At 41.3% G+C, this 16821-nt stretch overlaps 1 protein-coding gene across 6 annotated transcripts in view; it reads right to left on the bottom strand.

Annotated features, from left to right (window-relative positions):
• REPS1 (RALBP1 associated Eps domain containing 1) overlaps positions 1–16821 on the bottom strand; it is a 748137-nt gene that overhangs the window by 239254 nt on the left and 492062 nt on the right. For 4 of the 6 annotated variants that reach the window (XM_069234310.1, XM_069234313.1, XM_069234312.1 and 1 more), the window contains one exon: positions 11411–11483. In XM_069234310.1, the coding sequence (XP_069090411.1) occupies positions 11411–11483 (73 nt within the window). The remainder of the gene's footprint in view (positions 1–11410; positions 11484–16821) is intronic. The other 2 variants (XM_069234311.1, XM_069234314.1) reach the window with 1 other exon arrangement.

Genomic DNA, 16821 nt, shown 5'->3' with positions numbered 1-16821 from the left:
TGCAGACTATTAGCGATTGATCACAAATTTGAGAAACAGTGCTTCCAGTATTCCTGGTTATGGTTGTTTTGTAAGTTGGCATTAAACACGTTATTCCTTGAGTGAAAAGTATTTGATTCCTGAACCAAAAACAACCAGGACGAACCAAGAAATCACTAGTGGTGGATGGGGTAGCAGACTGCCTCCTCAAAACCTGTACAACTGTAGATCTTGATAAACTGGAGTCCACATCAATCACTCTCTCTACCATCTTCGACTTAAACTGAACATTACTATTGCAATATATTCCCCAGTTCTATAAATTGTCATGTTGGGATCTGGAATAGATGGACTTAATGTTTCACTACCACTTTGCTACAGCTATTTCATTTCATGTAAAGAATATGGAGCAGCTGGCAGCTCCACCAATAATATAATGGATTGTTCTCTTTTTAAGAATCACACAAGACCAGTATGGCCAGAGGATTCAGTGGGCAGCCCTGTACACCCATGCTGGTGCCCAAATTGTGAATGTTTTAAAATGAGGATATTAGGACAGGAGAACTACCCTATCGCCCTTTGAGAAGAGATCGTGAACATGATTGTTGAAAACAAGAAAAGGTCTCAAAGAAATGTAGAAGTTCTAGACTGCTATCCATAATCAATATTGGCAACCAATGACTAAAATATTTATTAATACAAAACTGACATTTCTACCTAAAATAATGCTTCCTGTTCAGTGTGACTTTGTTGTGGTGTCCTCTATGGTGCACCATCCAAGTCATGGCTCGGTAGAGTAGGAATCATAGACCATTGCCTTAATGTTCAAACATTATGTGGCCTCTGATTTAGTGGTATGTTTCAGGTGGTAGAAATAGTCAAAATATGCTAATGCTTTGTGGGGATAATATATCTTGTATATACTAAACCAGGGGCACAAAACATACTATCAAACAAACAATTTAAATAATGGTACAACCAGAAACTTATCTCCACGGAGCTGCTGAGGCAGAGGATGCCCACCCACCTTCAGCCAGCCTTCCTTTAGCACAGATGAACCATAGCCCATCTTTGCATGCAAAGGTGAAGAGTAGGTTTGGGATATCCAATCACAATTGGTGCAAGGTCATGCCGGACACCTTCATTCTTCGAAGATGCTAATCAAACAAGTGATTGTCAATACAGCCTTGGATCCTGGGTTCCACCTGTAACATTTTTCTGGCTTAAAAGGAGAAGGGGCTTTGCCAACTTTAAACAAAAGTCTATTGGTGGCCGGTTCCCCACCTCTTCCAAATGAACGATTTAGCCATCTCAGGGAAGTCTTAAAAGAATCTGTCACTGGGGGAGGTCGTAATCAGCACACCACAGGTTAGATAGCTCCGTTCATGATGTGCTTTTATTTATATAAGGACGATTTTTACTGGGACATGGCGGGGCTTCTCGTCCAGACGGCAATCCAGCTTTCGTTTGTCTGGTTCTCTGATCGTGGAGCAGCCAGTCTCTTCCCTCTGGACTCAGTGTCCTCAACAGCAGCCGTCCTTTGGCTCCCAGATTGTGGGTGAGGCACTCTAGTGAATCACTTTCCTCCTGCTAGCCCCGTTCAGTATCAGATCTCCTTTCCGGTTGCAAAACTCCCCCAGTGCTCTTCAGTGTCTTCCTTACATGTCACCGCTTTCAAAGTGGCACATGCCCGCTCAAAGAGCCCTTGCTCTCTTCCTGTGGGTTGTTCGTTAGGGTGAAGGTGAAGCTCATTATCCACAGTTGGGTCCTGATAATAGAAGGGCATATTAGTGTTTGTGTGGAAGTTTCCCCTTCCATAACAGAGAATATCGTCCGTTCTCACCTGGGGAATATCATTTTGAGGACTCCGAGCCTGACAAAAACCTACATGTGAGTGCCTATTTTTGGATATCATCACTGGTTTCTGCAGTATATCTGGGCAGGGCAGGCATGGGAATTGAAATATCTTCTATTAAGCCTATCCGCAGCCCAAGTTAGCTTCTGAGAACAGTGGGCACAGCTCTTCATGTACAACCAATATGTTTGATCCAATACCACTATGACATGATTGCGAGTCCCAGGAAGAAACGACTGAGCGAGCATGCTTGCCTGACTTCAGATCTCTTCATGAATCAGGTTTTATACGGAATCGAAGGGTAAACATTGTACCCTGACCTAAACAATAGGCCAGAGTTTCTGGGCTACAGAATCAACTTAAGAGACAACAATAAGACTTTCAATTATGAAGGAGAAAATCATCCTCACGTAGATTGTGTCTAAAGGAGTTGACAGACTTCAGGGATTGTCTAGCCCATCTTCTAAGGTCTTGTTCACTAGCAGGAAACAGAATGCTGAACACCTTCGCAAGGACACCAAGTACTCAGTCAAATCCTACTTCACACTGGTCAGCAAAGTGATGTAATAGTTCCTTCACTACATAATGATACGGGATGCAGAGTGAATTTTAGAAAGACTGTGACCTCTTCATAGAGTATGACACCAGCACATCAGACTAAGTTACAAAATATGACAGCATACCCACAGGTGTCAGCATAATCTAGAGGAATAATGCCCTGATTAGTTCTCAGGATCCTTCACATTACACTGCTTGGCCAAGTCAAGGCATTTTACTTCTTATTGGCTATATTTACTTATATTTGCATTACGAGGCAGAGATTCTCACTTACAAGTATAACTCATATATTTACTTTGTAACAGACTGCAACTCCTGATTCGTAAGAGATAGAGGCAACTGGATGCTGAGCAGAAAGATGTTCATGCACCTGATAACCAAGTGCAAACATTGCATCAGTGACTGATCTGTCTCATGGTCACTCACCCAACTCTGCAGAACCCCAGCCAGAGTCGAAACTTCAAAGACATCCATGATCAGTTGCTTTCATGGAGAAGTGGAATCTGTGGATCAATTTATTACACCTGCCCATTTTTCTCAAAAGCGATCTTGCAGGCGAGCAAACAGAGGAAGCCACTAGAGCTGATCTGGGCTGCAAGTTTAAATTCAAGGTCTGCTGGACCTCTTCTCTCCTGGATGTTCAGAATCTTTCATCCACAGGATTACAGTCCCCTGCCAAACCAGTCCATGGGAGACATCCCTTCATGTGAAATGGTTTCACGGCAATGGGGATTTTTTGTAGAGATGGACATTCCAGACATATGAAAAGGTTGTAATTTTCCCTTCATAAATCTTGGTCTTCCACAGCACAAAAGTAGTATGATATCTCTTGACAAACTGGTTGCAATAACATCATTAAAAGGACAGAGAGTCTGTTTTAGCGGCAGATACAATTGTTTTGCCCAGCTTTCTTATTAAAAAAAAAAAAAAAAAAAAAGAATGTATTGAGGTGAGTGAATGTTTTCAGGTCTGTCATTTTGGTAGAGAATGACTGTGCGCTGGGAGTCTATCAGTAGAAAATCGGTTTGTTTATACGTTTGAAAAGAATCAGATGAGTGAGTTTTCTCATACGTGAGATGTAAAGCTTCTAAAGTTTTTGAAACCGTGGCAAGGAAACAGTGACTTTTCAAGCAAGGCCCTCTCATCGAAGTTAGTAAAGTTACTGTGTTTGGTCTCTATTAAAAAGGTGTATTGTCACAGCTTTCAATGTGAGACTTCTGATGTTTACCTTGGAGAAGATGAAGTTTCACACATGTAAGAGGACTATGGCCAGTGTTTTATCTGCATTTTCTAGAACATGTAAAACATGTATGCTTTTTGTAGAATGAGACTTCAATAAAAGAAACAAGAAGTGGAATCCGCAGGCAACTTTGCATTTCCTTTAGGTCGTCTTCTGCTTTGGGACAGACGGTCACGTTAGCAAAGCAACAGGTCTGGATGCAATGCGGTAAGGCACACATAACAATATTAGAATACTGGAGTGAGACAAGAGGGAGCCAAAGCAGGAGCGGAGAGGACTATATTTGTAAAGTAGATCCACATACAGTTCAATGCAAGTACTAGAACGGAGGGGGGAAAGGTACACCCAAATGATCAGTGCATTAACAATATACAAGTACTCCACTGGGCTGAGCCAAAACGTGACTGACAAAGTCTCAAGCCAATGTGTAAGGAGGTTGGTCGAAGAAAGGTAGTTGTTAAAACAAAGATATCCAAAGTGTATTTTATGAATACTGTGAACAATTCATCTGTTTGGCAGCTGCACTTTCAAAACATATACCTAAAAAGGTAATATCCTGTCAGAGAATCAAGATTTAATTCACTCTTGTGAAGGACTCTGGATTGAACATAAACCATTCCAGCTATTCTTTTTATGACTTGATGACATAAGTATATACACAATTCTGGGACTAGAGCTGTAGTAGTATCAATGTGGTGCTTGGTTATGATAAATGTATTGCGTTAAATATATATTCAACTGCCCAACCATAATGGTAAAGATGTTAATATCTCCAGCTACAGACAGAGAGCAAACAGAGGCTTGCCAGTGTAAATAAGGCTAAACATGGACTGTTGGAAGAGGAAGACTCATCTATAAAGAAAGAGGCAGTGCTACAATGAGCAGAAGGTGTCACAGATTGACTGGCTCCTAGCTCTTTATGGACATTTGACCTGTATTGTTTTAAGTCACTTTTTAATTAGGTTTGTAAAAAGGTGAGGCAGTATCTCGGTCACATTAAAAGTGAGGCAATAATCTCCACAGCAACAAATGTTCAGTATCACTATAAGCATCCAAAAGACCCATCATCATTTAAGATACACCTCCTTTCTTCAGATATATCCACACTATACAAATATCAGCCCACTACGTGATGCATCTACTCTCCCTTAATCGTCCATGCCAAAGAAACCTCTTGTGCCCACTGGGTACTATAGTTTCCATTCTAGAAGTTGGGACCTGCACTTATATATATGATTTCCCATGTATTAGTCAACTAAACGAACCAAGCAACAATCTACTAAACGAACTGAGAAACAATCCAACAAGACAGAAACGAGCTGAGATGCCACAGGACATGTATTTAATTATTTAACTGCTCTTTTCAATACAGAATCAAGTAATCAGTCTTGTGGCTCTCCTCAAGCCAATTAAAAAAGGAACTTACTGCAGTATTGCTTGTGTGACCAACTATATATAGAAGTTATCATGAAGTCTAGGTTTTTTTTTTGTGTCTCAAATAGTGCTTTGTTTCAGTAAACTGGTATCAAAAGGGTTAAAAAAAAAAATTAAAAAAAATCCAGAGATCTTTTAAGCGTGGCAGATAAGCAATCTTCATTTATTTGGTCTCCGGCTGCATTTTTTCATTGTACAAAATGTAGCGAGACCACAGCAAATCACTCCAAGGTTCAGCAGAGCACAGTTTTCTCCGACCACAGAACAGATTTATAGCAGAATTGCTGTTATGTCTAATCTCCGCAACAGACCAGCAAAACTAGTACATGGAGATTACGGTGGAGGAAATTGCAGGTGCCACTTGACAGTTGCAGTCACAAAGTATCGGAGCCTGATGCTTGACAACAGAATTCTATAATGCTAATGCCTTCTTACTCGATTCCCATCTACTGAAAATTTGTAATGCTTCCAAAGAACGGTGTTTACTAACCCGTGACCCAAGAGAGGTGGTTATCACAATTATACCCAAAACATGTAATCTGCAAGAGAGATGCAAGTCAGTCAGTTCAATGTACTTTATTAGGCAGGTTTTGCCATAAAAGCTACAAATCATTTAAACAGTTACAGTGAATTACACATATTAGCATTACAATAAACAGAAGAAAATCCTATGATAGAAAATCAATGATAAAAACACAAAATTATTTGGAATTCATAAAAGATTAAAAATGGTTAAAAAAAGCCAACACTCTTAAAACCAACACCAGTGAGTGGTATGTCTTCATAGCGGTTCCAAATTTTCACAGCTATATTAAGAAAATGTAAAACAGCGTAACATAGATCAAAGATTGGCCGTCTTTGCAAAAGTTCTAGGCCCAAAATATGGTTTCAAGCTCAAACTTCACCATTTTGGGACTAAAATGTTTGTCTGGGGCAGCGAATATTGGGCAAAATAAATGTGCTCTACTTAATGCTACTGTTACATCTACATGGGGGGAAGTGCACAATAACATGTTTTCTGGGTAGGAAAAGCTACCTTATAATGTATTTTATTTAGCCTAAAAGAGTTAAAAGGTAATGATGATATGTGTTTTCTATCCGACCCAGATATGGTTCTAGAAGTCTAGTTGTGGATACTGACACAACTAGTAACTGTTTCCAGATCTAATGTGCCTTCAATTTTAGACTAGACTCTCTGCATTTCTCCAAGAACACATTCTTAATCACAGTTTTAGAATTGAAATGACATGCCTGTGGATTTGTACCATGTCAATATCTCTACAGACGTTTCGTACATAGGCAATCCATGTAACATTAACGTCATCTAATGTTAAACAGTCAGTCACACAGGACCGGACCACGGTTACCTCAGGGTTTCCCCAACACTTGATCCAAAGTAAAAGCGGGGCTATCTTTATTTGATCTTCGATACAGGGGAGTCCAAATCCAACCTGGGCGATAATAGTTGCTGTGCAATTTGGTGCTACCAATAATCTGCAGGAGATGGGATTTTCAAGGTGCTGGAGGGATTGGGCAGCCCCATAACATAACATAACATAACATGTGTATTTGTAAAGCGCACGTTCACCCGCAGGCATCTTGGCGCTGAATAACAGATGTTTATTATAACCACAAACCCCAGCGCCATGAAGCCCAGCAGAGATGCACTTGCTCCTGTATAAGCTAAGCAACTCAGCAATTGGTTAGTTTTTCAGCTTTCGGGCAAATATAAAGATTGCCTCTGTGTTTCTTCCCAGTTGTGCGTGTGAGTTTATTCGAGCTAAGGGATGAGCAAAAGGAATTCACCTTCTCCAGCCATACTCCCTCCATGAAAAAGGTTTTGGGTCTAGAGCACAGCTTACGACAGGTAATGGAATATGTTTTAGCAAAGTTTACTTTTTAAATCGAGGAAGACCATAAAAGTTAGGAAAGAATCCAACAATACCTGGAGACCCTTTGTGGTGCGTGGCATTATAACTGCATCATCTGCATATAGCAGGATCGATAGGAGTCAGTTTCCCATCTTTGGCATGTCCTTGCCTGTGTCTATTATGCGTTTACTGACCCCAATAATTTATAAAGGAAATAAAAACAGACCCAGGCTACACCCCCTGTCCCACTCCTCTATTAGAACTAATCTGATTAGTCTTCTCTCCCTCTTGGTCATATTGGATCTAGATTGTGAGATCCTGATGTAGATGCTTGCTCAGATATAGTAGATTATGAACCAAGCCCATATTTTCCATGGCCTGCCACAGTTTTGTCCTATTCACCAATTCAAAAAGCGCTAGTAAGGTCTATAAAAGCCATGTGTAAGGTGCAATTCTTAGCTAACACATACTTGCCAGCTATGAAATATAAATTTAGTGCCTGCTCAACTGTCCCTAAATCTGTCCTAAAGCCAAATCCTACTTTGGATAAAAGTTTATTTTCAAAGGCCTAAGTTTCAAGGCGTGACATAATTATTCTCCCCTGGATTTTTGCGCTGGAGTCTATTAAAGAGATGGGTCTGTAACAGGATGGTTACGATCTATCTCCCTCATGAAAACTGGAACGATTGTTGCTGCCCTCCATGAAGAAGGGATATGGCATGCGACTGCGCTCCTCAGCGCAGTAGTTAACAGGGGTGCCCAGAGTGCTACATTTGATTTTTTTTTTTTTAAAGTCAGCCAGGACCCAATCTGGCCCCTGTGCTTTCCCTGAAATGCCCTGTTTAATGGCAACTATTACTTCGCTCAATTCAATAAGGGGCAAGTTGTTACAATGGGTGCCAGCCTTCCCTAACTGGGTATTTGCTGTCTCAAAATTACGCAGTATGTTAATGGTCTGTCTGAAAAATACTTGTAAAATGGGACACATTGTTCAGCCGTAATTATACAATCTATCCTAAGGGCCTCCGAGTCAGTGAAGAAACCTTGGTTTACCACTGCCCAGAAATTAGAGGGGTATTTAGTATTTGCAGCACAAATTAGGTTGTCCAATGCGTTGGTCCCAATGTCTCTTTTCCTGTTTTCTAAGGCCTTCCTGTATTCTACTCTTGCTACTCTCACATATTCTACAATACGTGGATCAGCTTTCAAAGTTGATTTCAAACGTTTATGAGCACTGGTACATGCTTTATTAAGCCAACTATGAGGCTTGGGCTTATGACCACCCTTAGGTAAAGATAGATTATTCAAAACTATTCTACATAAATTCTCAAATCCTGCTAATAAAACAGAGGACTCTGCATCCTCTTTTAAACAACCGTAGCGTAGTAAAAAAATAGGAAGAAGACCTCAGCCTGATCATTTTGGGGACTGATACAAAAGTAGCAAGGCCGCCCTTTGCTCTGCCAGCTACAGAAGTGACAGCTAGCTGAGAGTGCAGTGTACTTATCTAAGTCAAGTGGCTCTATTGCCCATGTTTCTTGGCAGGAGATGATGTCATGAGATGTCACAAAGTCTACCCAATCAGGATTATCTAATTTAGTGCAGGCACCTGCTATATTTCAAGAAATCAGGCTTTAGCATTTGGACTTCACTAGTGGAGGAATTGCTATAGGGATTTCAATAGGCACCAAAAATTGTGAGTCATGATTTATATGTAGATGTTCACACACAGGGGAAGAGCCCTTGACCCTGAACTGCGGGGCCACTGACTCTAGCCCACGCAGTCATTTTTTCATGTGCATGTTGATTAATGGGTCAAATTGGAAACTCATGGGTGCATTATACTCACGCTGCAGGTTTAAAGTAAAAAGGCAGTCATTTTGGATACGTATGTGATTCACTGAGGGCATAAGGGCTGATGTATAAAAATGGCTGAGTGGATGTGCGCGTATACCTTCCTCGTTAATGTGCCTGGTTGTTAAGCACCGTAACAATTGCACCAAATCAGGGTCCCTAAAATTTACTACCACACAATCTCCACTCGTGCCTTTTGGAGAACTACCAATCCAGTCCACTCTAAGAGAATAAATAATACTGGTGCTCAGGACCACGTGCAACCCTGATTTAAGCTGTAATCCAGGGACAACTTTCCGTTTCAGAGAGTCATCCATTTCTCTATATCCTACTGTTAATTTAGGGACATTTTCTAACACAATAAATTAGGGAGAACATGCCAGCTGGAGTTGTAAGAGGCCGTGTCTGGCCTGAATCTGAGTTTGAGTTAAAAATAAAACATGGTCTAGGTCAACAACAGCTACCCTTTGCGCTCTGTGATCATGAGCACCCACTAAAACAGAACCCTCCCCATCTTGCTGCGGTGGATCTGTTGCAGCAGACTTACTTAGAAAGTGTCCTGTCTGAGGGCCACGCAGATCACTGACTGATTTAGCTCTGATTAATGGGATAGGACTTGTTGACAAACTAACCAAATGATCCAATTCCTTCTTAATCAAAGTAGTTTGAGGTCAAATTTCCCAAAATGTCATTAATAGTGGTATCAATTTTGTTAAGAAATTGTTTTAAGACATCGGGCAGTGGTGGTTCACAGCTCATGGCCAGATCCATTGCTGCGGTCGTGTCCCTGGAGGCTCTTTTAAGAATTCCAGTTTTGCGTGATTTGCTTCGAGTATGATCTGCTTTTGATTTTACGGGTGCTCTCTGTTTTGTGTCCCTTTTCATTTTTTGCGGGCAGGCTTGATAGGAGGGAAACATCCCCTCCAGTAGACTCTGCAATGTTGCCTGCTTGCAAAGGCCTGGGGTATAAATGGAGGGAAAGCTTCAGGTTGCAATGGGACTCCTCACTCCATATGGTGCAAAGAATCAGAACTGGGCACAATAGGTACGGGAAGAGGCAGTGTCTTTTTGATGATAATCACATCTGGCTCCATGGGGGTTATGGGCTTGGTTCTGGACTCCGCCAACCCCTTCCTCTACCTGCTCCAATTCTGAAGTAATTACTCCCATTACTGTAATAAGATAGTTGGTGATAGAAGATTTACACACGAGTGGTCCGATTCCCTGGTTGTTCCAAGTTACTGCTTTCCTTTTTCCCATAATGGCACAAAAGAAAGATATTGTTACCTCATATCAGGATCGTTTGAAAATCTGAAGATAAGCCCGTCCGTACCAATCGCCTAGGATAACCGGCCAAGAGGAATGGCCTGGCCAATGACAGGCTAAAGCCCGGTCTTGAGTCAGGTATGTTCAGTGCTGCGGTGAAACAGGAGAGCTTGTTTAGCGCATCAGAGCCAACTTCCACGGGCCCCTCCAGCTAGTCAGAATAGCAGGCTGGGGGACAAAGGCAGTGAGCAATATTGCGTCCCGCGCTGCAGGGAAACCGAAGCGCTTTTGCAGAGTGTCAGAGGCAACTTTTGTGGGCCTGTTCCCTAGGCAGAACAGAAGGCTGGGGAACAAAGCCCCACCCAGCCCTTCAGGCACAGTTCAGGCAGTGAGCAATATCGAGTCATACACACCCATTTCCATGCTCTACACAGAATTTAAGATCATTGCCTACATCCTGGCTACTTTCCTCCAAAGACTTTATGACTAGTGACAAAAGTGGCTTTGTGCCTCATAGATCAGCCATAAATAATATGCAGAGACTAACCAATGCACTGTGGGGTAGTTTAAAGCATAACTTTCTGTCCTACAAATGGATTTTGAATTTTTGAGGATGGCAGCTTATTTGATCTTTTATCATGCTCAACATCTGGTGGAGCCAGCTAAAAGGGATCTTTAACCTTGGACCTGACCCGGCATATAATAGTGACACGTGGGCAATTGGGCATGTTGATCTGCAGCTCTTTTTGTTTTTTTATATGAGGGGTGCATACCACCAGGGATGCTATCAGCAACTATAATAGTAGTTAATGTGTACAAAGATACTTTAAAAGATGTAGGCTGGCGCAGGATGCTGACATAGCAGACTCCACTATGTCCAGGTGAGATCATGCCACAGGTGGCAGCACTGGAGGTATTCTGGGGATGGGACACACAAGGGATCTAGATCTCAGCAAAGGTAATCAGCAGCAATTTATTTATAACTAAAATATATAATATTAAAACGTTTGCAGCCATAAGAAAGAGTTTAGGGTAATCTATTGTTTCTCTTAGAAAGACACCCACTCAAAATGGATGACCACCCACCACATACACTGTTACCTAGTGTACAATTCTCAAGTCATTCTGTTCTTGTTTACCTTATTAATGATTTCATTATGTGCCGACATTTCATCAAGACTTCAGTTTCGAAACCAAATAAAATGTTTTATAAAACAAAATAATAACAGTGGCAGTGCGGAACAAAGTCACACATTTACACTTCTTTAGGCCATGTTTTATACCAAAGTTCAATTAAAAAAAAACTGAGTCTGAAACTAGTCCAACACATTACATATTCTGAGCACTACTGACCGTTGCCGTGTGACTTCATTTCCAATCTCCTCTGTGTCTGATGTAAAGGAGTCCGAACTGTTATAACCATCTGCTGAGAAACAGTACACAACATATCATGTAACACTAGGATATTTTTACACAACACCTGTGCTTTTACATCCACCATAATGTATGATTTAGTTATTATCTTTAAGGCTGCCAGCTGTGATTAATTTCCGAAATAACAACCACCTTGTTAATTCACTTATGAACTAGGAAAGTCTCCTCCCCATCCCAACTTATCGCCCTTTCCATAAAATTTAGCTAAAAAAAGCAGATAAATAAGCACAAAAGCTAACAGAGGTAGATCTGTGACAGTGGTCAAGAATAAAGCACAAAATCGATATACAATACAATAGACCTAGAAGGAGCTCAGACCAATGACAGGTTTTAATGTAAGTGTGTGTGTGTGTGTGTGTGGGGGGGGGGGGGGGGTAGAAAGACAACAGCTTCAAGGGCTGATGACTATCAACATATATTGAAGAGAAATCACTGCCTGGCGGTAACTATGTCTGTCAAATCCTTTGTTCAGATTTTCCAAATGCGTAAACAAAGAGCAGTGCATGGCCCATTCACCCAAAGGAGTAGCCAAACTTTAAAAAAAATAAAAAGAAATCCCCAACAGTGAGTGAGCAAAGCAAGTATGCCCGACTCCTCCTAGAATAGTTTTGTTGTCCCTTACATGCACACATCTATCCTTTAATCATTCTATTGAACTTCAACTTTCACCTTTCCGTGATACTATATTTTCAGAAAATCTATGCATCCCATCATCCATTTTTTCACCATTCTATCCATCCACTGATGATTCCATTCATCTGCCTGTTCCCACATTCATCCATTCACCTTTCTATCCTTCTGTTATGCTTTAGAGCAGCGGTTCCCAAACTTTTGAGGACCCCCACTTTATCATTACTGGAACCCGGGGACCCTCACTGAATCATTATTGGAATCTGGTGAACTCCCACTGAGCCAATACAAAAAGCTGGGGACCTACTCTGTTAATATTATTGAATTTTCTAAGCAGTTGCGGACCCACTGAGGATGCTTTGCGGACCTCCAGGGGTCCCAGGACCACAGGTTGGGAACCACCGCTTAACAGCATTCCATCCAAGGAGCATTATATTCACACACGGATCCAAGAATCCATCTTTTCATCATTTCCCTCTTCCATCCACTCGTTCATTTTTCTGATCAATAATTATACCCCTTCATTTTTCCTTCGTCGAACTTGATTTACTTAGTGGCCTCTGATCTCCACCCTTCAGCTCCCTTAGAAAATTGTTAGGAGGTTTTGACTGCCCATTTCTCACCTTGAAAACAGATTTGCTGCTGACCTGAAAGGTAAGTCTTGTAAAATGAGGAAAGCCTCCAACATAATTGGGGTTGGATGATCGTTAAGTAACCAAACGTAAAGGAGCTACAGTTCTCTAAGGGGCTCATACAGACTTCTTTTAAGGCACATGTAGGCTTGAATGCCTTAGAACAGTGGTTCCCAACCTTTTGATTTCTGTGGAGCCCCACTTTAACATTAATGGAACCCAGGGACCCCCACTGACTCATCATGGGAATACAGGGACCCCCACCTGAGTCATTACTGGAAGCTGGGGGACCTAATTTGTCAATATTTGTTAATATTTTTTAATTTTCTAGGCTCTCGCAGACCCCCTAAGAAGGCTTCGCGGACCCCCAGGGGTCCCCGGACCACAGGTTGGGAACCACTGCCTTCGAATATTGGCAAAAAATCCTTCCTCTTGTGTGTTAGAAGTTAGGTTACCTGGGATTTGGATGTGGTTTCCCCAAGTTTACATCTTTCAAGACTCAAACAGTTGCTGGAGAAAGCTGGGTTTTGCAAATCACTTGTCAGTCTGGTCCTTTAAACTACTGCAATATGACTGTACAAAGGAATGGCAGGAGTTTTAAGTGCAATTATAGGGCCCACAAACAGTTTTCAGAGCCCACTACAGAAGAAGTGTAGCAAGGTTGTTATTGGGCAAGCATGCTAACAAATGATTCACAAGCGTGGTGAAGCACACCCCAGGACGACTGAAAAAGCCTGGATCCCCACAGAAACACACTAAGAAAAACTTCAACGTCTTTGGACCCGTAGATGACAGACCATGTCCACTGACTAGTTTAGCTGTGATCACCTGAAATCCACGGAAACAAACTAAAGGCAGAGGATGCAAAGCACCACTTTATTGACCGCCATTGCATAACTTCGAAACGCAAAACATATCGTGCAGATCTTTATCATATATTGAAAAAGTCACTTACCCAGTGTATATTTGTTCGTGGCATATAGTGCTGCAGATTCACATGCTGTGCATATATTGCCATCTAGTGTTGGGCTTGGAGTGTTACAAGTTGTTTTTCTTCAAAGAAGCCTTTTTTTTGTTCGAGTCACAGGATCAAGTGACTCCTCTCAGTGATAGTGCGCATGGGCATCGACTCCTTTATTAAACTGTTTTCCCGCAAGAGGGTGAAGTAAGGCGTGAAGAATTGTGTAGGTACAAATATATATACATATAGAAAGTAAAGAAGATATCCATGTAATGTATCTACATATTTACATAATTAAGTACTACGACGACTACAGGCTTCCGGGAGGAAGGAGGGAGGAAAGGCGCATGTGAACCTGCAGCACTAAATGTTCTGAACAGATGTGACCCTTTTTAGAGTGGAATGTGATTTTGGAGTTATTAATATATGTCTTTTAGCTTTGAGATAGCAAGTTTGAATACACTTAACAATTCATCTAGTTAATCCTTGTTTGGAAATAGGATTACCTTTATGAGGTTGCTGGAAAGCAACAAAAAGTTGTTTAGTTTTTCTAAAGTCTTTAGTTCTGTCTACATAACACATTAGAGCTCTTTTGAGATCAAGAGTGTGGAGATCTCTTTCAGCGACAGAATCTGGCTGTAGAAAGAAGACTGGCAATTCAACTGACTGATTAATGTGAAAGGGTGAAACCACTTTAGGTAAAAGGTTTGGATTTGTCAGAAGTACTATTTTGTGTTTGTGTACTTGGAAGAAGGATTCTTCTAAAGGTAAATGCTTGAATTTCACTTACTCTTCTTAAGGAAGTAATTTCTACCAAGAAAGCAACCTTCCATGAGAGAAATTGAATCGCACAAGAGTGCATGGGTTCAAATGGTGGACCCATATGTCTTGTGAGCACAACATTAAGATTCCAGGCAGGAGCTGGTGGTACTCTAGGTGGAATAACTTGTTGAAGCCCTTTCATAAATGCTTTAATGACAGAAATTCTAAATAGAGAGGTATGTTGTCTGTTTTGGAGGAAGGCTGATATTACTGTTAAATGAATTTTAATAGATGAATATGCCAGATTTGATTTTTGTAAATGAAGCAAATAACACACAATATCCGGTACTGATGCTTTAAGTGGATCAATGTTATTAGGCTAGCAGTAATATACAAAACGCTTCCATTTATTAGCGTAGCACTGCCTGGTTGTAGGTCTACGTGCTTGTTTTAGAATGTCAATACATTCTGATGAAAGCTGAAGGTATCCAAATTCTATGACCTCAGGAGCCAAATCATCAGGTTGAGCATACTGGGATTGGGATGCCTGATTTGACCTTTATTTTGAGTCAAAAGGTCTGGTCTGTTTGGAAGCTTGTAATGTGGTGCTACTGAGAGATCCAACAGTGTTGTGTATCAGTGTTGACATGCCCATTTGGGAGTTATGAGTATCATAGTGAGGGACGTGTGTACAGGGTCCTGAAATGGCTATGCATGATGCCATCATTCCCAAAAGTCTCATGACAAACCTTACTGTGTAAATTTGGTTGGCCTGCAATTGGGATATGTGAGTCTGAAATGCTTCTATTCATTGTGGATTTAGGTAGGCTAATGCTGACTGAGTGTTCAGAATTGCTCCTAGATAAGTTTGAATTTGTGCAGACTGAAGGTGAGATTTCTGGTAATTGACTGTGAACCCTAATTTTTGTAGAGTATTTATTGTGTAGTGTGTGTGCTGTTGACAGTTTTGAATTGTGCTGGCTTTTATTTACCAGTCATCTAGATAGGGGAAGACATGTATGTGCTGTCTTCTGAGGTATGCAGCAACTACAGCAAGACATTTTGTGAATACTCTTGGTGCTGTTGTTACTCCAAAGGGTAGTACTTTGAATTGATAGTGCTTGCCGGCTATTACAAACCTTAAATACTTGCGGTGAGCTGGATGTATTGGAATGTGGAAGTAAGCATCCTTTAGGTCTAACACTGTCATGTAATCTTGTTTTTGTAGCAAGGGAATGTATAGATTTAGAGGCCTGAGGTTGAGAACGGGTCAAAGACTACCATCCTTTTTTGGTGTAAGGAAGTATAGGGAATATACTCCTGTTCCTTGCTGAGTGATGGAACTATTTCTATTGCCTCCTTTAGTAGTAGAGATTGTACCTCCTGTTTGAGCAGAGTTGTGTGTTCTAGAGAGAACCTGTGAGACCGGGGTGGATTGTTTGGTGGAGTAGAGATGAGCTTTAGGCAATAACCATTACGGATAATTGAGAGTATCCATTGATCTGTAGTAATCTGTTGCCAGTGAGAATGGAATTGCTGCACTCTTCCTCCCACAGGAGATGTATGTTGCTGTGGAATGTTAGGGAAGTTATTGTTTTGTGGATGTAGAAGCACCCTTTAAGGCAGGGAATTTACCTCTGGACCTGAAATGTTGTCCTCTGTAGCAGCTCCTGAATGACCCCCTTGTTTAATACTGCTGTCCTTGTTTTGAGTGGGAGGTGGAAGCCTCTGTAATTTGGGTTTTAATCCTCCTCTAAATTGTGGTTTTCGAAAGGAACCCCAAAATGGTGTAGTATAAAGGGCTCCAATGGCTTTTGCTGTGTCTGAATCTTTTTTACGTTTTTTCTATAGTTGCGTCCACCTCTGGTCCAAAAAGCTGTTTGTTAAATGGCATATTAAGGACCGCCTGCTCTATTTCAGGTTTGAAATCAGAGGACCTCAACCTAGCATGTTGCCTAATGGTAATGCTGGTATTGATTCCTCTAGCTGCAGTATCAGCTGCATCTACAGCAGACCTAATTTGATTGTTTTGTGATGGCCTGACCTTCCTCTACAATTTGCTGCACCCTTTTTTGGTGTTCTTTGGGGAGATATTGCAAGAATTCTTGCATCTCATCCCAATGTGCCCTGTTGTATCTAGCTAACAGGGCCTGGGAATTCGCAATACGCCACTGACTGGCTGCTTGTGTTGTTACCCTTTTCCCTGCTGCATCAAATTTATGGCTTTCTTTGTCAGGGGTATCCCCAGATGACTATTGGTGCGCTTCCTGGCTGCACTGACTACAATAGACTCTGGCGGTAACTGCTGCGAAATGTAAATTGGGTCTGTTGGTGCAGGCTTATAT

This window comes from Pleurodeles waltl, chromosome 5, assembly GCF_031143425.1.
Source record: "Pleurodeles waltl isolate 20211129_DDA chromosome 5, aPleWal1.hap1.20221129, whole genome shotgun sequence".
Classification (NCBI taxonomy): Eukaryota; Metazoa; Chordata; class Amphibia; order Caudata; family Salamandridae; genus Pleurodeles; species Pleurodeles waltl.
This window is presented reverse-complemented; position numbering and strand designations above follow the sequence as displayed.